The 21,553-nt window shown below is 40.7% G+C and overlaps 2 protein-coding genes and 1 long non-coding RNA gene across 7 annotated transcripts in view; 1 reads left to right on the top strand and 2 right to left on the bottom strand.

Moving 5' to 3' along the window:
• LOC121676524 overlaps positions 1-7,720 on the top strand; it is a 32,861-nt gene extending 25,141 nt beyond the window's left edge. Inside the window, exon 2 of the long non-coding RNA XR_006020494.1 lies at positions 850-7,720. This is a non-coding gene — a long non-coding RNA (uncharacterized LOC121676524). The remainder of the gene's footprint in view (positions 1-849) is intronic.
• Positions 7,254-14,975, bottom strand: LOC121676523 (histone RNA hairpin-binding protein-like). The gene is made up of 8 exons (XM_042053158.1): positions 14,633-14,975; positions 14,232-14,363; positions 11,939-12,043; positions 11,358-11,417; positions 10,972-11,103; positions 10,260-10,409; positions 8,908-8,992; positions 7,254-8,209 (listed from the first exon to the last, which is right to left on the bottom strand). The coding sequence occupies exons 1-8, from the start codon at positions 14,674-14,676 to the stop codon at positions 8,093-8,095; spliced, it is 825 nt and encodes a 274-aa protein (XP_041909092.1). The 5' UTR covers positions 14,677-14,975; the 3' UTR covers positions 7,254-8,092.
• A 2,501-nt stretch (positions 14,976-17,476) lies between these two features.
• Positions 17,477-21,553, bottom strand: part of LOC121676522 (histone RNA hairpin-binding protein-like) — a 10,788-nt gene continuing 6,711 nt past the window's right edge. For 3 of the 5 annotated variants that reach the window (XM_042053153.1, XM_042053156.1, XM_042053157.1), the window contains exons 9-12: positions 21,035-21,148; positions 20,576-20,689; positions 19,632-19,823; positions 17,477-18,787 (exon numbers count right to left, since the gene is read on the bottom strand). In XM_042053153.1, the coding sequence (XP_041909087.1) occupies positions 20,584-20,689; positions 21,035-21,148 (220 nt within the window). In that variant the 3' untranslated portion in view covers positions 17,477-18,787; positions 19,632-19,823; positions 20,576-20,583. The remainder of the gene's footprint in view (positions 18,788-19,631; positions 19,824-20,575; positions 20,690-21,034; positions 21,149-21,553) is intronic. The other 2 variants (XM_042053154.1, XM_042053155.1) reach the window with 2 other exon arrangements.

The raw sequence follows: 21,553 nt of genomic DNA, 5'->3' as shown, positions 1-21,553 counted from the left end.
ACATGAAGGTTTTTCAATCCCTCTTCCAGAATAAATAGCACAGTTGAGCCTTTCCTGGAAGGGCTAAACCATTCAGAAAGAGCAAAGAAAGGAGAGAAGGCGAAGCTTCTCCTCAACTGCTGACAAGCAGTGGTGTGACAGGCCTGACGTGATTACGGAGCACAAGCTGGACGCCCTCCCTCCCAAACCATTCATCCTCATCTTCCCAGCCCAGCAGCTGGCTCCCTGGCTGTGCTCCCCACCACCTCTGTCTGCATGGTTACTGTCACGTCTGTGAAAACAAGAAACTTGTGTCACTCTCTGAGCTGCATCTCAGAGCATCCCAAGCAGGGGGGGCACAGGGAGGGACAGTGTTACCTAGGAGCTCTGGGATTTTCTCCGATAGACTTGGTTCATTTTCTCTGAAGCTTCTGTGTTTTCTTTTTTCCCCTTTCGCCCCACTTCTCTCAATGGTCTGGTGCCCTCGGAGAGTCCAGGAGCAGACACCAGCTGGCCCTAGCAAAGGCCACATCCCCCACTGCCTGTGTTGTTCTCTCCAGCTCGCCTATATGGATCCCTTAATTGCATGCATGTCTTTCAGGCTATTCTCCATGCATGAGCTGTCAGCAAAACCTTGCTGGAAACACTGGAATTTCACATTTTTCATGGAGATTTTCCATATCAAGTGGGCAGTTTCACATTTTCCATGAAATTCCTAATGACTAGAAAAAAAAATACAGCCCCAGTGTTTGGAAGGGCTTGCTCAGCTTGCCTTCGGGCACCATTTGCGTGTTAAATGCATGTGTGTGAATTTACTTAGCATATCATTTCAGGGATGGGATTGGAATTTTTTTTTTTTTTTTGTTGCAGATGACAGGAGAGAAGCATGCATTCATCCGTTCATTCATAAACCCAACTTGTGGCACGGCACACTGGGGAAGGGATCTTTCGCATCATTTTTAAAACAGAGAGAGTGCAAAGCCCTGTCAACTGACAATATCCATCCAAGCTGTCATTGCCAATCACTTGAATGGATTGCAGCAGAGAGTATTTTCCACAATGAGATACCAATGGGGGTGACCATTAGGTCAGGAATCTTATTTTCTCAGCTCACCAACCCCTGCAAATAAATTCTCACCAAAAGGAGAGAAAAGCCTCATTGATTTGACAAGCGATCAGACACCGCAGTTGTCATTTTCCCAGCAGTTGCTGGCATATTTTTTTGCCTGGTGTGTGAGATATGAATTTTGTGACTTAACCTATCAAGCTCTTAAAGGGATCATCCCTTTTTTATCTGCATCCTAGTGAAAAGGAGAACTCACAGCAGCAAGACTCCGAAAGCAAAACACTGTTCTCAGCTTTAATACATTATTAGCTGATTTACAACAAAGTTCATACAGGGGCTCTACTTTGCTGTTAATAGTCAGACATACTTAGTTGACCTGCAAGAATGTGGGTTTTTCCCCCTCATCAATACCCATTTTAATTTGTAAAACACATTTTTATAAAGTTGCTGGTGTTGTTCCCTTATGAATGCATCAAGCCAAACCAAGACAGGCTACGAGAGCAAGAAAAACCACATTCTTCAATGAAAGAAGTCACATTTTCAGGTCTCAGTGTTCTTAGAGACATGAGTTTTCATAACTTTTAAAAATATCACATTATTATTAAAAAAAAAAAACAAACCCAAACAACTTTATGCTGAATTCCAGCAAAGGGCCAGATTCTACCAGTGGATCCAGTGAAACAGATTGGTTCTGGCAGACATTATATGTGGTATCCATTATTCCATGCTACCAAAATCCACTTCACCTCTTCAAACTAGAGATTGAAAATTCATGTCAGATTTGCTATGGAGTTTTTTGGAGGGAATATCTTAGCATCACCCAAAAGTAATTTATTTACTGATGTAAAAACAGACTTTGTGATGTTTTTACAGGAAGGTTCTTTGGGAATCTTTTCTGACCATGAGGAGACCCTGGTCCCCAAATAAGAACAGGGAAGTGAGTCCCTGGTTTAGCTGCCTTCCCACTACAGGCACATAAAGGATGTGAATCCAACTTCCCCAGAGTGACAGTTTCGCTTTTTTCATTAAAAACAAAAGTTTGGTCTATAGATATTTTTTACACCATGAGAAGCTTGTCCCTGCCCAGTTGTAGACACTTTTTGAGGAGCTCACCATCTGCTTGAACACAACTACTTCCACTGGACTGGATTATGATTTGCAAAACCTTCAGTTCCATCCATCCAGCCCTTTAGTTCCCAACAGTAAAACTGCACTAGGTCTCACTTAGCCTATGGCATTATTATAATACAGAGAAATAATGGGATCCACTCATACCGGAAGCACTTCTGTCAACAATTCAGAAGATTTTTAAAGTGTTATATATATATAAAAAATATTTTCATTCCAATAATTGATGTATCTATATTTACTATTGGAGAGGAGAATATGACCAAGTCAGAATGTTTCTTTACAAGTATTTTAAAGAATGGTCAGAATTCCATTAAAAATAGATTAAGGATCAGGTAAAGCCTCACCTCTGTGCCTTACACATGGTCTACCATCAAGATTGTTGCTGCCAGTTTAGTTTCTCCAGTAAGAATGAGAGAAAGGAGTTTTATGATCAAATGTCAGAATAATAGTAATTTATTATTTTGGTAAATTGACAGGTCACTAGACTTAGTATCAAATTCTTCTAAGCACTATCAGGCCATTCTTTGTTAATCAATACTGCACATTTCTTACTAGTCTTATCTTTGGAGTACATTGTTCCAGAAATTCTACCAGCATACCAAAGCATGAGTCTTGCCTCCAGATAAGCCTGGCTGGCTTAATTTTCTTTAAATTCAAGATAAGTGCTCTAGTGCAGGGGCCAACCAAAATGACATTTTATTCCTGATATACCTATTAATTCTATCTTTGCCATGTCCTTGCAATACAATATTCAGCTGCTCACGGCATGAGCAGTCTCTAGGTAGGACTGGCTCTCTATTCCTTTTTCTGATGTTCTTTCCTTTGTGCACACACGTGGTAACCTCACCAACACGCTCCTCTCAGCTGCTGCTAATTCCCTGCTACGATTTCACATCCAACACTCCAACTACCAGGTGTAATTTTAACTCAGACAGCAACGCTTTCAGAGCACTGGGGGCTTAGTAGGTGTACGAGACAAACACTTTCTAACACATGTCAAGGAATATGGATTCCATGTTCAGGAATATTCTGAAACTAGTCAGCTGTGGATAAAATCCTGAAATTAATTTTCCCTGGGAAATCTCAACTCCTCAGGAAAAAATAGTTTTCTGTTCTTCACAAAAGTGAAGTTCAAACAAATAAGCATTTTCAGATACTTTAGGATTTTAAATGCAAGCAGGCTCGTACTGTCTGTCAGGAGGAGTTTTTCTCCCCCCTGAAGTCCATTTTTCCTCTGCTGTTAAGTTACTATTATCTTCCATTCCTTGTAATAATGGGCTTAAGATCAAGTGAAACTGGAAATGGAATGAACAGTGAGAGATGACAGACTTGAGGGGGCTTTATTGGGACTACGGGTTGCTCCTGAGGTCAGAATCAGTAAGTATAATTAGATTCCTGGCATTTACAACAAATGTAAAGCAACTCAGAGCTCCCTTTTGTGTGCCTGTAATTAAACATGCACTTTTACTGCCCTCTGCAGTGCTCCAAAGTATCTTTGATTCCAGCACATGAAAGTGGAATCAAAGAGCAGGCCCAAATCTTCATCTCTATATGGCACTCATATTTCTGAAAACAAAGTATTTCTCAGCAGAAATGGAATAGCCCCTTTCTAAAGAAACACAAAAGGGAATGTTGTTTTTGCAAATAATTAGAGCCATTCCTGTACCTCCCAGAAACTTTCTCAATAGAGGCTTGGATAGATAGAAAGGTCCCAACACAGACAGCTGGGCCCCACTTTAACCCACAAAATAAGTTCCAAATTTCCACTCAAGGTGAAGTTATTTCTGGAGTGTATGAATCAGCATTTTCTGGATAAATTAGTTTTCTCTTGTGCTTAAACACAATCCAAGAGGTAAGTGACCAGCTCAAAGAGTGAACAGGAGTGGTAATCAAAAAATACAGTGGGGGGCCAGCAGTGGCAGATGCTAAATCTTGGTTCCTAGCATATTTTGTATTTAGGTGTTACTCAGATACCACAAAACTAAATACTACACAACTAGAGTAAATTCTGCTCAGCATTACCGCTTTATCTCCTAACTAAAGTGTATATATTACATCCTAACTACACTGTTTTCCTTGAAAGTAAAATGGATTTTTGACACTGCACAAAGTAATTTTAATCGCTTAACTATTTATATAATATTTTGGCAAAATTCTCCCTAGTTGTCAGGAAGCACTCAAACTTAGTATTCAACAGATAGCAACCAATTTTCTCACATTATGAGAAACCATATAGAAGAAGAAAACACAGAAGAGCAAGAACTTCCAGTAAGGTCAAAATTCTTTCAGAATGGCTCTTTTTACCAGTCTAATTTTGATAAAGAAGTTTCCCAGCTTTCCACACAGATCCATCCTCAGGCATACATAGTTGCTCTCCATATGCTCTTATTTACATTAAGAGCACAATAAAACAGATAATCCTGAAAATAACTTCAGTAAATACTTGCATGAACAGAAAGTTGTTTGAATGGTATTTTGGACTTAAAAATGGATTCATGGAAGAAAGCTGATTTTAGCTTGGCTTCCTTAGAGCATTAAATTGTTGTACCAGCAAGTCTTTTCCAAAATCTCCATCCTGCCCACTTTCTAATTTTTGGACTGGCTGTCCAGGTACTAAACAGAAAGGTAAATATGTTCCTTAAGGTTATGTGACAGCAGCTGAGTAATGAAGGAAGACCCAATTAATGCCCAAGTGAGGGACAAGCTGGGACAGCTCAGGCCTTTAGCGTTCTGCTTGCCACCTTACCCACACACATGTACCAATGGCCCAGTCAAAACAGATGGAGCTTTAAATTAGCCACAGCCACAACTGCTGTCAGCCAGGCATGGCATGAGGATGCTGAAAGGGGACAGGGCTTGGTGTGAAGGGAGTAAGAGAAACACAAACCAGAAGGCACAGGTCTATAAAAAGCAGGGCTGACAGGTTCTGCTGCCTACAGAACAACCTGCTCAGTTTCATTTTTAGAGGAATTTAACCTAATAAGGCTAAAATTTGACAGCAGTACTTGCCTGTTCTCCATCTGAAGCAATCTCCACTGCATGCAACTATGCACAACTGAACATATGGATATTATTTTTCCATAAGATTCCTCTATTACCAGATACTGCCCTAAATGGATGGGGTTAGCCCACATTTAACCACTAGAGGGCTTAATTCTATCACAAAAAGACCCCGGTTGTTTTCCAATTCGGTGTTCAGTACCTTTGGAAAAACATCCAAACTGAGTGCTCTCTTTAAATACCAACCATAAAAGCTTAGTGCTCCAAGTAATTGAGGCAAAGGGGAGTAATTTCAGTGAAGACACTACTGTGTACGGCCAGCTCCTTCAGGAAAAAGTAACAAATCCGAGCGTGTTTCACAAATAGCTACTGAACACAGACCAGCTACATTTCTAGTCTGGATCATACCCACCCTGTTCCTGGGTAAGAGTGCTGCACAGCACAGAACTGAAAGCTGAACAACACCTCAGATTGCTTTTAATGACACCAACAGAATTATCTGTAAACAAGCTGGAGCACAACACAGGAAAAGAAAACAAGGGATAAACTAGTAAAAAAAAAAAAAAGGAACAGTGACATAGAACCTTACAGTGTGAAGCAGAAGTGACAGCACACTGAAAGGTGACAGGATAGTGCAGAGATGGAACAGAGTGAGTGCAGAACAGTGAGAAGCAACACCCATCTCAGCAGGGTGGGGTTGTGTTCAGGAGGGCACAGCTCAGAGAGCAGGGCACAGGCAATGCTGAGAGCAAGAGGGTCATACCCCAAGGCCTTTGCTGAGAACCTTGTCTGAGTAGTAGCAGGTTAGCTGGATTAATATAAAATTATATTGCAGATTATGGAATAACCACTGAGAAGTTACTCTGCAGAATTTCAAAAGCATCTCAAGAGATTCAAAGGAGAATTATTTGTTGTGTACTCCATTATAACAGAACAGTACATCCCCGTTGTTTGCCTGGTATCTTTCTACAGGGCCCAGGGATTAGTGTTCTTCACAATGTTTTCCCCACATTCCACCCCGGAGCTGGATGCAGCATTCAAGGTGGGGTCTCACAAAAGCAGAACAGAGGGGGAGAATCTCCTCCCTTGCCCTGCTGGCCACACTGCTTTTAGTGCAGCTCAGGGCACAGTTGGCTTTTTGGGCTATGAGTGCACATGGCTGAGTCACTTAAAAGTTTCTCATCCACCCACCAACATCCACAAGTCCTTCCCCTCAGGGCTGCTCTCCATCTGTTCATACCCCAGCCTGCATTTGTGCTGGAGAGATTGTCCCAACCCATGTGCTTCCTTATTTTAAAACCAGGTGCAAGTAACTTTACCCTTCAGAAACCTCTAAACCATCTCCTGAATATCACTGATCCAACCTGTTTGGGTAGCTACATCAGGATAGAAAAACTGTCTTTAAAAAAACAATTCTACTGGCAGTTCTGATACTCAGGTACAGACTGGCACAACAGAAATACTTAAGAACAACCAGAGACGGCATGGCCAGAAAATGTGACATGAGAAAAGCAATCTGGGGAGGACAGAGGGGGCTCAGTCCAGGTAGAAAGCAACTACCATTTTGCTGCCTTCTCTGGGAAAAATACATGTTAGGAAGGGCTGTCTCCTTAACATCAGAGTTTAGCACCAACCTTATCCCAATGCCACTGTTTCCTCTTGGAAGTTTCCCCATCAGATCAAGTTACCTGATTTCAAGAGTGCCTAACAAATTAGACAGCTGTAAGCAATATTAATTGCTAAGATAGTCCCTTGAGTCGATGAGTTTAAGTACAAGTGAGGTGACTGTAGAAAATGTAAACAAGATTGAAGTGTTCACCCAGCTCTTCTAGCAGTTTTTCCTAGAGAACAGAACTTGGCAACCAGCTAATGGACAGCTACTAAACTAAACTGTCTCAGATTCACTCTGGTGGCCTGCACACAAGTAAACAGATTTTAAGGTCTCCCTCAAAGCCAGAGGATGATGCTAACACAGATACATGCTGGCTTAGTACCAATATGAGACACTTGGCTTCCAGTACTTCCCTGCGTTTCATTATCCACAGAGCACTGCTAGCAGGAAATGAAGAGTCACATGTAAAAGTAAACGCAGTTCTGTTTATTTTCCAGCAACATCCCACACAAAAGCAACAGAAACACGAATTGCTCTCAGCAGAAAATCTGTACAGTTGTTATCATTTACAACAGTTTTACATTTAAAACCAGCAAATTGAAAGAATCAAGCTCTTTCCCTAGACATTGTTTTCTTGACTGCATTAATAAATGACTGATGACTATTTACAAATTTCAAATTAAGGCTACTGCTTCTGAAAAAAACATTATTGCTTAGACTTTACCATGTTGACCTCCAATTTCTTGAGGGTATTTAATTTCCAATTGTTTCTGAAACATTTCTGCAAATAAAGTGTTTTTTTTTAAGGTAAGGTAGTTAATCTTACAGTAACTGCAGTAGATGGGTTTATGAGTACTAATCAGCCACATGGTTCAGCTACCACGTGCATTATTTCAAGTCTTTTAGAAGAGCCAGATGTAAAAGCAAGATAACAAAAAAAATATCTCCCTACTTGGCTTTTGATCTGCAGGTGGACAATTGAAATCATGTTCACAGTGGGGGAGGGAATGGGGGGAAATTGGTGAGATCTTGCTGTACTATTTATAATTACTAGGGGATAGCACAGCCTTTGGCTAGTTTTCCTATTAAAAAAATCTGATATACATAAATTAAAAGTTAACAGGAAGTCACACAACTTAATTGCAATTTTACAGAAGTCTGGTCTGGAGAATATCTAGACCAACCACAACTTTGAGAACAGTCTTCAACTTTGCTTAAGCTTTCTTACTCTTAACAGATTAAGGATCAAGCTAACCTCTCAAATTTAAAAAAAACTTTCTCTAAAACAGTTTGCACAAGACTATTTAACTCACTGTATCAAATTCTTTCAGTGGCTCACTCAAACACACTTCCAAGTCAAATTCTCCTTCTGCTTGATAGTCAAGATGTCTAACTTTGGTGGGAGTGCCAGAACAGGTATCCTGGAAGGCAAAGGCAATTAACAATTACTAATTAAGTAGAGGTTATTAGTACAGGTAATTCAATTAACTTCTGTAATTCATTTAGACTGCCCTATAACAAAGGCTTAAAAATGCTTTAAAGGCCATATAAAACCCAATGCTAGCCTTATGATTAAAGAGATGTAGGCTTCTGCCCATCCAACCACATTTGAAGATACCTTGCAAGTGTTCTAAGGACATATATATGCAAACATTAAAACATTATGCAGATTTAATATTAATAAGAAAAACAAATCCAGTAAGAACAGCATTCCTAGATCTTTACTGCTGAGCTGTAGCAAGTGCTTTCTGGATATAAAAGGAGCCTACTTCTGTGTGACAAGGAAATTAGATATTGCAATCTAAAGTAGTATTTCAACTCTACATTACAGTTCATAACTGATTTGCTTTCAACAGAAATTTTCTTTTGTAGGCTATGAAAAAATGGGATATTTTTAATTTGAGATGATCATTTAAATTATAATCCTCTAAACCAAGACTACAGAGAGATAATGGCTATAGCTGGAAAATACCTGAATTTAAAGACTGCTCAGCTTTTTAAACAGTCCCTAAACATAGTAGATGATGGAATTTGTCAGGTATTCAGGCTACTCTGGATATAACTCTAAGCAACGAGCCAATTATCAACAAATATTTATGCAAATGACAGATATGCTTACATTATTATCTTGACAGCTTGTTTGAGATTCAGTAGAATTGCTTCCAACAGATTCTGTCTCCATCTCACCAAGGTCAACTGGACAACTGTAAAATCATTTAGAATAATACAGCATAAACAAATTGATATTTTAGTGTTAAGCTGCAGTTTGTGGTGCAGTTCTGAAAACAATGGCCAGAGGAGAGCAAAGAGACCTACAGAGATCACAGGGACAGTGGTGGCAAAGTGGGGAGAGCAAACAGAACTGCAGGACAGCTCAGTACAGCCAAAATGGCCAAGGACTGAATGAAAAGTCTTGAGACTGAGTAGTGCAACTTGTCAAAGATGAAAACCCAATGCTCAAACAATGCCTCAATACAAATGTTACAGGAGAGGAAGGAAATTTTTTTCTCAGACAAGGTTTTCATCCATCTGGTTTTGCAAAGATTTAATACCCATTATCCCCAGAGCTAGACCCCAGCATCTGAAGGTAGTATTTCAACACCAATGCACACAGCAGGGCTCTGGCCAAAGTGCCAACTTCCCCTCACACTGATGGCAAGTAAAGGGAAGCTAAAAGGAAGCTTTGCTTTTAGATCCTATTGCTCTGCACTGGTTTTAAAATCAGCATTCCATCAAGGAAAAACACTACTTTATTAACATAAAACTGCTTCCTGAGGAATTAAGTTCCATCTTTGTCCCCTTCATTCTCTAGTGCCATTTTATGTCACATGTTGCCTGATCAGCTGTATTGCTTTCTATAGAAGAAAATAACTGGCTCATCACACTAAATCTTCTAGAGCTTGGACTGTGAACACTTGTGGCCATGCTGAGTTTAGTGGCACCTTGGGATGAGTTCACAGTTCTCCCTCTCTGGTCAAGAAACAACATTTTACAGCATTGTTCTTGAACTAGCAAGTGGGAAGGGTGAGGCAGGTTCTTGTACACTGGATTGGTCCAAGCTCAATATTCAGGAGACCTGCCATTAGTGAGAACTCTCCAGCACTGCTCCTACCAGATAATTGGAAGACTGCCCTGAAAGAATCAGCTCATGTTGATGGTGTGGTGATTTATTTTATAGAGCAGTGCAGAACTGGCTCTGCTTTCACCATTAAAAAAGTGAGGAATATGTATGTATGCCCTTCCAAGGACACTGGGCAAGTCTACTCCCACCAGCAAGGTTTGGGAAGCTTGGTTTGGATATTTTGACTGAGAAGGAACTAAACAGCACTAAGTGTGGACAAATAGTTAGTGAAAGCATTCAGCATTCAGACTTGTCTCAAAAAGAACTCTGCTGGGAATAATGTTTATTTCTTAAACATGAGACTTCACATCATAATTTCTATAAAAGCATCTTGAATACTCTGTACATACATTTCCTGCAGATCACATCCTCCTTCAGTTGGTGGATCCCAGGAATGCAGTGCCACTTTCCACAGTTTAATTTGCTGGTCCCATGACCTCCGGCTGTATTTCTTAAATTTGTTTGGAGTTTTGGGATGAACTCCTGGTATACGATGGCATCTATTCAGATATTAGACATGGAAAATTTATCAGTGTTTTATTCACACATACATAACATGGCTTTAAATGTAAAGACTGATTGTATTATTTATGAGAAAAGACTAATGTGCAATTCCAGCACTCAAGCAAAGACTTGCCAGCTTGATACGAACTTTAGTTTTTCTGACTACAAGTCAAAAAAAAAAAAACAAAAAGGATTATCATTTATAGGTCTGAAAACCTCATTCCGAACTCAATTGCAACTGTAGCCCATTTTGTTTCATAATTAAGTCATGAGACAACTCACAGCAAAAACCAGTTTCATTTCCTCTTGTTGACAACCAAAAGAACTTTCATTTCCATTTCTGCAGCATGAGGTATTTCTTCTATAGACTCATTAAAAAAAAAACCCAAACCACATCTCAGTTCATTATTAGTGTGACCTAACAGTCAAAACATATCTTAAAAGTTCAGTAGTTTCATTTGTAGATGCCTTCTATCTGCATGTGTATTGGATACCAAGTGTAGTACATCCATGTGCTTATAAAGAACATTTAGTTTTCCATAAAGCCAAGCAGCTTACCTAGGAACTTCTTTAATATATCTATCATATGCAATCATGTTTTTTCCGTAGTTTATCTGTTTTTGTCTTCTCATCAAAACCACCTCATCTGTCTCAAGTTCTGCTGTCACCGTGGACTCCTTTGAATCAGAACTGAAGAAAAAAAACATTTTAGGTTTGGGACTACTAGAAAACCAGTGACACTCAAACAAACCCACTTGTAAAAGACTATAAATAAATGTGTTAAAACTTTTCAAATAAATGCTCAGGGTGTTATTGAACTATGGTGTTGGAACAGACTTAAGATGAACTATTTTAAACTGTGTGGTTTAAGAAGCAACACTGTACAACGAAAATTCAGACCTATTTTCAAGATTTTCCTCAGCTAAGCTAGAAATTTAACCTACCTTCCTGAGGAGGACTTCCTTTCTCTTGAAAATTCATTTATCAGGAGTTTTCTTCTGTATCTGTAAGAGTTTAAATCAGTATTAAGAACATATGTCACAAAGAGAACATAAAGCACTGTCACAGCTCACAGTCGAATTAACTTCTCAGCAAAGCAACAGCACTTGAGACACTGTAGAGGCCTTTCCACTATGAAATAAATATTTCAGTTTTCCATAAAGAAAAAATAAAAATACAAGGACTTTCTTTTCCTAATTGTTTTCCCTAAAACAACTTTTTAGAGCAATGATATTAAACAAACAGTCATTAGTGAGAGGGTACTTCAAATATTTCAATCTAAGAGATTCAGGAAAAGCTTCTTCCAAAAGGGAGATATTTAGGGATACACATCCAATTTCCAGAGTTTCCCATGACATTCCTGCAGGACTTAACCCAAAGCTGATCTAAAAGCAGCAGACAAGAGGCTGAGGTTGGCCTGATTTTGCTCCAAAGGTGAAGTTAAAAATACAAGTCAAAACAGATTCTATAAGACAATTTCCATTTCCCTTCCTTTCCCTACTTCATTTTAAACACCCAGGGGTACCTTGCCATTTCTTTGTTGACATTGGTCCTCATTTCATCTTCTTCCACTGCAGTTCCCCAGTCTGAACACCGGGAAAGGGGTCCAGGGCCTTCTGGTGTTGTAAAACTAGAAAGAAAAAAAAAATTAAGGCTCTGTGTTAAAAGCCTGGGTTATTGTATTTATCTCCCACACTCACAGCTTGACCCCTTAAACACAATTATTTACAGTACTCAAAATGGCCATAAAAATCTTGTGTTGTTCTATTAAAATTTCATCATTGCAAAATTAAGCATCAGTTGGGAGTTCCACCTTGAGGTTGTGTGGTTTGTGTTGGGTTTTCTTAAAATTTATGTAGGTATCTATAGAAACATAGCATAGATTGTTAACCCAGCCTGTGTTTTCAGTAACTTCCAGCTCGTGTCCTTCAGAAGATGGTATGTGAAATACCCGCTTTATTTATTCACTCACTTGTTTTCACTCCACTAAATGACTTAGCAATTATTTATATTTTTATGACTGCAGACTCATTAGCTATATAAGAGACAAAAATTAGAACACAGAATCAAGATGTAAAGCTAATTAATTAAAGTTACATGATAGCACCAGGAGTTTCTCTGTGTAAATATATGCCTAGTAGAGAAGGCAAAGGCACAAAAATGTCCTTTTTTAGCTAGGAAACTGAGACTTACTATGGCTTTGCAAACTGGTTTAACAACTTTACTGCAGCCCATTAGCATCGCAAGCAGGTTCAGACTCTTGCAGGGGAATAAGCTCAGATCTTTTCCCAGCCATCTAGAGCTGCCTGCATTCAGATTATCCAATGTTTCCCATCTGTCCTCCTGATGACCAGTTTTCACTAAGTAAAACTCAAAACTGTATCCTACAGAGCACAGCTTTTTCAGTAGATCTCGAAATGCTCTGGAGACTTTCCAGGATTCTGTGCAAACATGTCCCTTAGAGTCAGGGAATTAGATCCATCTGCACTAAAACCACCTCCAACTCCCTCCCTGCTCCCAAAATGGTTTGCACAACTTTGAATGTGTTATTTAATTCAAACTAAAAGTTCCATTTAGTTGAAACCCAGTTACCAACTTGGCGAAATTAAAAATCCATAGCAAACAGTACAGGTCCCTCTGCAAAAATCTGTTCAAGCTCCAAGGATTTTTAACTTTTGCTTTTACTGATTTCTAGTTTTGCAGAGAACACAGGCCATGTTCAATTATTGCTCTCCTGTGGCAGAGAACAAACAGAATCCCAGTTGTTCTCAACTCCTGAGCTTTTTCCTCAACCCTGCGAGGTACCTTTTTATATGTTTGATTCTGCACCTGTGCTGTGATTATAGATGACCCAGCCTCCAACCTGATCTTCTTTACTTTTGAGAATTTTAATTTGACATGGTTGGATTGGCATAAACAAAAAGTAGTTTCAGCCCAATAAGAGAACAACTTCTCTCAGAGCTCAATCCAAACTGAAACCAGGAAGTAAGTCTGCACAATTCAATACTGGAAGACACACAGAAATGTTGCTTGTTTACCTTGAAACTGACAAAACTATGTGTAAAGTTTCATTCTTGTACTGCTATTCAACCATGCTTCCTGGAATTAGTTTAAGCTACTCTGGATAGTGTAACTTGAGCCACTGACCAACGTGGTCCTTGTTGTCAGCAAAGGAAAATGGGTAGTTACAAGGCACAACCCACCCTGTTTTAGATTAGAAACCTTGATTCAATCAACTGGGCTGTGGCCACAACTCCCATCCACCGATCAAAGTGACTAAAGCGACTGTGGCATGAATAGCTCAGACTGTAAATGTGATGTAAAATAAGTCATTTAAGTCTAGCTGTGCTGGGAAACACGGAAGGCAGCGAACAGCAGTGTGACCATTATGGGGTGACCTCAAAACCGGATCCCCACACAAATGTGCTGAAATACAACACAGCTTCTCAAGGTGGTCTGTACTCCCTTCAGAAACATAAAATAAATGATTTCTAAGAATTGAATTTTTGTAATTTCTTTTTACAGTACAGCCTGTATTTACAAACATAATTAGCCTGTACGTTATTACTTCTTGATAAATGGCAGTAAACCAGCATGAAATAGAACATAAATTATCAAGAATGTATTTCAAGAGGTAAAAACGAAAAATGTTGACTCTTAAGAATGCCAAGATAAGGGCATTGCACTCGATCCTTTTTCCTCCTTTAAAACGAGCTATTTGTGGCTGATGAGTGATTGATAAACAGGCAGGGCTTGGAAAACTGAGCAAAACGGTTTTAGTTCAACAGCTCCTGGTGAACTGTCCACCTCCTCCTCACCTGTCCAGCCGGCTGTCCTCAGGCCTGGGCTTGTTTTCCTCAAACACGGAGGATTCGGGCTCGTTCTGCCTCCGCCGCTTCCCATCGGCGCCGCGTTTCCGCGCCTGGGCCCAGCGCGGGGGGTGCTGCGTGCTGGCGACAAACACAGCGACACACGAGGTGAGCACCCGGCTGGGCTTTAGCGCTTTAATCTCCCTCCGAGACCGCGGTTTTTTACCGATTTCGCTCCCGCCAACGCAGCGAGGCGACGCCACTCGCTGCGGGCCCTCTGAGGGAGCTCTGCGCACCCCCCCCACCCCCTCAGAGAACTCCGCCCGCGGGACGGCGGGGAGCGAGAGCCGGACAACGCGGGGGGAGCGAGGCCCGGCGCTGCCACCCCCGCCTCAGCCCGGAGGCCCTACCTGCTCTTCGTGCTGTCGTGCGGGCTCCGCTGGCGGAAGGACATGGTGCGAGGTATCCTCGGAAGGGAGGGCTGGACGCAGAGCCGGGCGGTGAAGGAGCTGAGGCGGGCGGTGAAGGAGCTGGGGCGGGCGGTGAGGCAGAGCCGGAACGGGCGGTGAGGAAGCGCTGCCGCCCTCCCGCTCAGCCCCTTCGCATCTCCCGCCGGCGCGGGGCGACACCGCCCGCTCCGCCTCCCCGCAGGGCGCCTCCACGGGGACAGGTGCGGAAGGGAGGGGGGAGAGCGGGAAAACTCAGCCGCCGCCCCGCACCCTGACGGCCTCACACACGCGGCACCCCCCGCCAGGGCAATGGCTCAGCCCGGCCCCGCCCCCGGGGCGTGGTGGCGGGAGAATCGAGAGCGGTGGCGCGCGGTTTTGGCGCGCGGTGGTGGCGGGACCCACGTGAAACAACAGGAAAAAACCCAGCCCAAACAAAAGGGAAAATACAAATTCCCGCGATTCAGATATGAAGGATGACGGTCACCGGCACGGCTCTACAGTCGATGAAGCGGACAGGGTATTTCAAGGGCCAGTTCAAACCCCACGCCCGATGGTTACCACATAAATTTCACAGTGACATGGTATGAAATTTCTTATCAATAGTGAAGAAGATTGGGTAATGCCACGAGGTTGCTAGGCCTTGGCTCGTGGAGCTTTCTGGAGTTATTAATTGCACATGCATGCACAACGAGATCCCGTTCGTCCTGCTACTGGGCATACCCTCACATTTTAGAGCAGCAATTTAGAAACAACCTGAAGAACTCCAACAGAACACAAACAGCTTTAAACAGTAATACATTTGCAGCCCTTGCAGCCTGAAGACTGGTGGGACACTTCAGAGAGATGGTTTCTTCTATCCTTAGAATCAGAGATCACTAAGGTTGAAAAAGCCTTATAATCACAGATTCATTATGTGTTGGAAGAGTCCTCTTAGATCATCAAATACAACCATTATTGTATAACCAGCTGATCACTAAACCATGTCCCCAGGTACCACATCCGGTAAAACAGATGGCAGAAGTAGCAAAGGAAAAGTTGTTTGGTGGGTTTTTTAAAATCAGCTTAAAACACAAAAGCAGCTATTGAAGAGTAGCAATGGTTTTGGAGAGACTTTCTGAACACACAGTAACAGGTGCTGTTTGGTTTTGGGGATTTTTTTAAATGAAGATACACTTTCAGCCTTGCGATGGATGAAGGGATTTACCTTGAAAATTCCTTTCCTGTTGCCTGGCCTTACTGTAGTAAATTTTGTACAAACTCACGCATCTTCTGTGTGGCATCTGCATGAATATCCATGTTCCTGCAGAGAAGTCTGCTCTGCTGGCACCTCTCCTTTCCCACACACGACTATGGAAAACATAACTGTGTTCCTGAACCAAAGTCATGCTTGAAGTACAGCAGAGGTTCAAAATGTGCACAAACTCCCCTCCCTTCAGCCTGGCTCTGACACAAGCTAGAACAATGACCTGAACACATCCAAGCAAGCCAGACAGAGAACAGCTACAGCCTGGAAGCTACACAGTACTTTTAGCATAACACTACGTACAAATTAAATTCATTTTATCCAGAACTATCTGCTGGGACACAGCTCAGGGATTACAGCTGCACTGCATCCTTCTGTCCTTGTCAGCAACAAAAATCCTTCAGAAAAGCAGTTTCACACCACAGTGGGAATTTAAGGGGAGGAGATATCCTCAGCTGTGACCTCAAAGGAGTTTTACAAAGGAAACAAAGGGCACACAACCCATGGCATTTCAGAACTGCCAGTGAACGATGGTTTCCACAAGCACAGATAATGTATCATCTGTAAGGAGATTCTCCCAGTGGAAGCATGCCAACAGAAGACACTTGTCACTTCTAGGCAGAAACTGAGACCTGTCTGCTGAAGTTCAGGGTGTATTTTGGCTTAATTACAAACTGAGCACGGATTTATGCAGAGGAGATTTAATTGAGTAAAATTAAAGGAAAAACTGGGGGTGGAGTGCCAGACTTCTACTCGCTTACCTCAGTTGTAAACTCCGTGTCAGACAGCCGTGGGTAGGTAAACAAGTGCATGGACAGGCTGTGTTCCAGTTTTGACTGCTCTGTTTACACTAATGAGGTTACTAATTAGAACACAGGATGATTCTACATCCAGTGTAGATGTTCTACATCACTGCATGAAATGACTTCAGCAGACTTCAAACCTCATCTGCTGTTTCGTTCCTTCCCTTGTGCTACCGTAGCTTGTCCAAGCATACAGAATGTGGATTTGGGAATAAATCTGCCCAAAATTTGACTGCCACACGCAGATTGGTTATGCTATGTCTAGGCTAATATCTTCAACCAAGAAATACAAAGATCTTTTAAGGACTGCTGAATTACAAATCCTATAGATGTGTCCATAAATCCACTGCAGGCCCTGTTTATCTCAGGCAAAAGCTTAAAGGCTCTTAATACTCATGAAATACATAAGATGAGTTTAAATATTTCTTGACAGCCTATTACTCTCACCTAGCAGTTCCATCTTCTCCAGCAGGACACCTTTCCATGGCAGAATGGGTGCTGAGACTCCAGCTGCTGCATTCCACTAAGTTACCATGCCCTAAGCACAAAATGAGGGGCTGGACACAACCAGAATTGAATCCCTTCAAGAGTCTAATTTTCATCTCTGAAGACTCCTCCTTTCCCCTTTTAGCAAGGGCTAAAAAAGCAAATCATCCAAAACAAACAAAACACCCTAAAACAAACAAAAAAGGACTACTGGGCCCACATATTCCTTTTACAGTCAAACTGATAACACAACCCCAAAAGCAGACTAACAAGGATTTTTAAAGTTAAAGTTTTTAATTCTTCTGCATAAAGGCAAATTGCCAAAAATGTAACACATTCCTTTATTTACAATCACCATAAATCACATGGAAGCATGCACACTGGAACAACAAGGTTCTAAATATTACTCCTTAGAAAAGTGCTGTACAGATGTTCCCTTGTACACACACACACACTCCGTGCTCTGTGGTGTGTGACTGATACACCCTTGTGTTAGGAAAAATGCCTGGAAATAACATTTTGGGAGTGGGAGTAGTTCCTGGGGAAGCAGCTTATTTCCAAATCAGCAGCAAAAAGGGCTCTTGGCCCTGGGTACTTCCAGCCCCACAGAAGGCTGTGGTGAAAAGCAAAACCGAACCCTGTAGAGACAACTCCCAGCTCTAGCAGACATTGGTATCCCAGCACATGCTACACAAGGACTGTAAAATTCTTGCAACTGGCACATGAATTTAGTATAAACTACTGTAGCCACAGCTCTCACTTCAAACTTCTGCACACAGTGCTGGCAGAGTAAAACAAAGGAGAGCTTACCCCAACATCATCACAATTCCTTAGCCTGGACAAGAGCAGCTCCACACCTGCAAATACTGCTATTCATCCCCAATAGTTGTAGGAACAACAGGCACTGAATACATCCTCTCCCACTCTTTAACAGTAGACTGGCTCTTTGGGTCAGGCTGTAACACACATAAAAGCAAAATCCAGGTATTTAAGCTGGCTGCTGTTCTAAAAGTCACTGAGCCCCTTCAAGAAAAGGATCTGATTTTGATAGACCATCTACCTTTCCTTTCTCTTCTCTCACCTGGCTTAGGCAAATGCCAGCTTAATTCATCTCAGAGAACAATAAATAGGCCAAATGGGTGATTGCCCAATCCAAAAGTTATTAACAGCTTGTCTTTAATGACTGGAGGAAAGCTGAAATTATCTACATTCCTTTGAAGGAGTTCCTCAGGCTGGATGTGCAATTCTGGTCCAGTGGAGCAGAGAGGGTTCCTTGGTTTGAGGGGTGGCATTCTTCAGTTTGACTCGATGCTGGAGTCAAGTCAATTCACCAATTTCCTGGTGAAACATCAGCACACTCTGAGGAACAAGATCTCCAGAGGGAATGCCAGGATCCATCACCTGAAGCAGCTTTGCAATATAATGCACGTGTCACCTGCCAATGCAGGCATAGCAGAAATGTCCTCACAAAAGCTTTAAGGAACATCCATTGTCATTGCAGCACAGGCTTCATGAAATCTGAAGTTTTACACTTGAGGCACAGCTTGCAGGAAACAATCTATCCTTATAAAGATCTGGAGAAACCTAAACAAAAAAGCAGGTAACAGCATTTTATAAATGTGCTATATCCAGGCATTAACAGCAAAACATTTCCTCTTTTAAGCTGTAGCATTACAGTAGCAGTAAATGGAAGAGAGCACTGCATATGGTGAGCTTATAGCACAGTATAAAGGAGAAACCCATATTGTCCATACCAAAGAAAGTGTTACAGCTAGTATGAACATTTTGAACACATAAATTACTGAGAAAATACAGTACTAGATACCCTACATTCCTAAAGTATTTGTCAAGAAGAAAAGGAAGCAGCTGAGCCTATTTTTCTCAACCACTCACATAATTTTCATCTAAATGTCATTAATTCATAAAATAGACTTTTATCTCAATTATAATTAATGAATTTCTGCCATATCTTAAAAATATCCTATTGACTAAGGTTTTTCCCCACAAAGCAACCAGATACATTCATATTTATTTCTGATTATGACAAATTTTCTTTTAGCAAGGGAAGGTAGTGTGGAATTCTATCATGTAACCCACTATCTGGTTTTCAAGCAAGATTAAACTTCCACAGATAAAGTTCCTGACACTTGAGAATTAGAGCTCATCACACCTAAAAGCCAAGGTTAAAGGCAATGTTGCTCTAAATACTGATCTTTCCATCCCAGAAAACCAGTGTGTTGCTCCACAGAGAAGGTATTTAATTCACTTCATACATCTTACATCTAACATAAATATTTACAAACCCACTGAGTATATATACTCCTTAATACAGCCTTATTTACAACAAAGACCACTGAAAAAACACTAAGCATCAACTATGTGGAAACCAGAAAGGCTCTTAACTGTGACATAGAGATGCTTCTTTTACCTGAATAATTTCACCTTATGTTGATTGCACGTCTGCTGACTGTAAATCTTCCTCTTTCAGTGAAGATCCTACATGACAGCACCAGTTTTCCAAGACTTGATCTGCTGGTCTCAGACTACATTCCTATTCTTCAAGTCTTTTTTCTGTCACAGGAGAAATTCCTTCTTCAATACTTCTATATACAAAGAAAGACTAGATATTTTCAAATATTGAATTAGCACTTTAGGGAAGTGAATGCATGTTAAATCTTATTCATGCTCAAAGAATTTAACTTAAAAATCAATAAAGTCAAAAGAAAAATGCCATCAGCATAGTTTTTTAAAAGCTCTAGCTGCCTTTTCCTCATACTGCTATAATCCAAAATCTAAGTGTAAAACTAATTTTGGCCATATTCTAAATGAGTTTTATTATGCAAAATAGTCAAAGATCACTGTTTAACAGACATTTATATCCTAGTCCATGTTTCAGAGCCTGCATCAAATGTAGTTCAAAGGCAATCTAATTACACAGAAGACTACCTGCTAATAAAACCTGTTTGACCCAGATTGCCATCCATCCTATTAATGCACCACAGGAATCTACAGTCCAAGAGAAAATTTTCACTAAAATCTACTGCTGCAAATGCCAAGTTTTAACTTCATCACAAAAACATTAAGAGGCAGAAAAGGTGCTACTGAAATAATTGAAAAAACTGGCATTTTTTGAGTGATAAAAACACATCTTCTAGCGGACAGGTAACAATTTCAATTTCCTAAGTCTGCAGCATTAGATCTTTTAATTAAGGGGCTGTATTAAGTGCAAGAGGATGGGATAAAACACTAATAAAATAAAGGAATAAAAAAGAAACTGATCTGCCTGAACTGAACAGTTGGATTCTGTAGAACGATACTGTGGATGAGCTACTGAAACAGAACAGGTCACCTAAGTAGTCAGCACAAACTCACTTTGGTATTTAGATTTTTTTCCTCAATATTGTATCTTCAGCATTTGCACTTCCCCATCCTCTGTCAGGGTATTCTGACTGATGTCCTTCCAATAAACTGCTACAAAGTTTAAGCCTACAAATAAAAAAAAAACAAACCCAAAGACTAAGTGCCTTTATTATGGTAACTTTTAAATATAAAATAGCTACAATCCATTAACACAGACTGTAACATGAGAACATAAAGAACATAAGGACAGAATTTTACCACACAACATATAAATATCGACCAAAACATCCCTAAGAAGAATAGCAAAAAAAAAAAAAAAAAAAAACAAAACCTAAAGTCAATGTTTATAATAAAAGCTTGGATTGAATTACAGCAAGAAAGCAACTAAGCTTCTAAATTAATGTAATTTGTAATTATAAAATTAATTAAAAAATACCCCTCAAACCCCAATTGATGAGCTGCATTTCATACCTCTCCAGCCTGCAGTCTGCATCTCTGCAAGTCTTGCTGTCAGGCAGAAAGAAGCTGGATTTCCTCTGTTTTGGACTGTTCCATCCTGAAGAACAACTGGCTGGAATTGGGTCACTGCATAAAAACAAAAAACTATCATTGTTGTCACTACAAAACAACTTAATCTCTAAGGAGACAGAGAGCAAGCTTCCAGCTCTTAAAGGCTGAGGAAATGAGAGGCAAACTTCCAATTCTTTCCACAAGACAGAATGTGAAAGGGGCTCATCATTTTCCAGCACTATCTGGGATGGCAGAGAGCAGAAAGCAACAGATGGGAAAGTCAGAGTGGAAAAAGCTGAGTAAGCTCAAAGAAGAGAAGTAACAACCAAACATACCATGTGCTGGAGGAAATGTAAAAAGGGAAAGAAAAAAGAAGGGAAAAGGGAAAAGGGAAAGAAAAAAGAAGGGAAAAGGGAAAAGGGAAAGAAAAAAGAAGGGAAAAGGGAAAAGGGAAAAGGGAAAAGGGAAAAGGGAAAAGGG

The sequence above is a fragment of the Corvus kubaryi genome, unplaced genomic scaffold, assembly GCF_017639235.1.
Source record: "Corvus kubaryi isolate FWS band 111438036 unplaced genomic scaffold, C.kubaryi_AGA036_p1.0 split1-131, whole genome shotgun sequence".
NCBI lineage: Eukaryota > Metazoa > Chordata > Aves > Passeriformes > Corvidae > Corvus > Corvus kubaryi.
The sequence above is the reverse complement of the archived record's forward strand: the minus strand, read 5'-3'. Positions and strand labels throughout refer to the sequence as shown.

What these genes read in the sequence shown, in the direction of transcription:
- LOC121676523 (XM_042053158.1), bottom strand. Translation starts at nt 14,676, where the DNA reads ATGTCCTTCCGCCAGCGGAGCCCGCACGACAGCACGAAGAGCAG. An exon ending in GAGGACAGCCGGCTGGACAG is followed by an intron (nt 12,044 to 14,231) that starts GTGAGGAGGAGG and finishes TTTTCTTTCTAG; the next exon opens with TTTTACAACACCAGAAGGCC. An exon ending in CAAGCTGTCAAGATAATAAT is followed by an intron (nt 8,210 to 8,907) that starts GTAAGCATATCT and finishes TTTGCCTTCCAG; the next exon opens with GATACCTGTTCTGGCACTCC.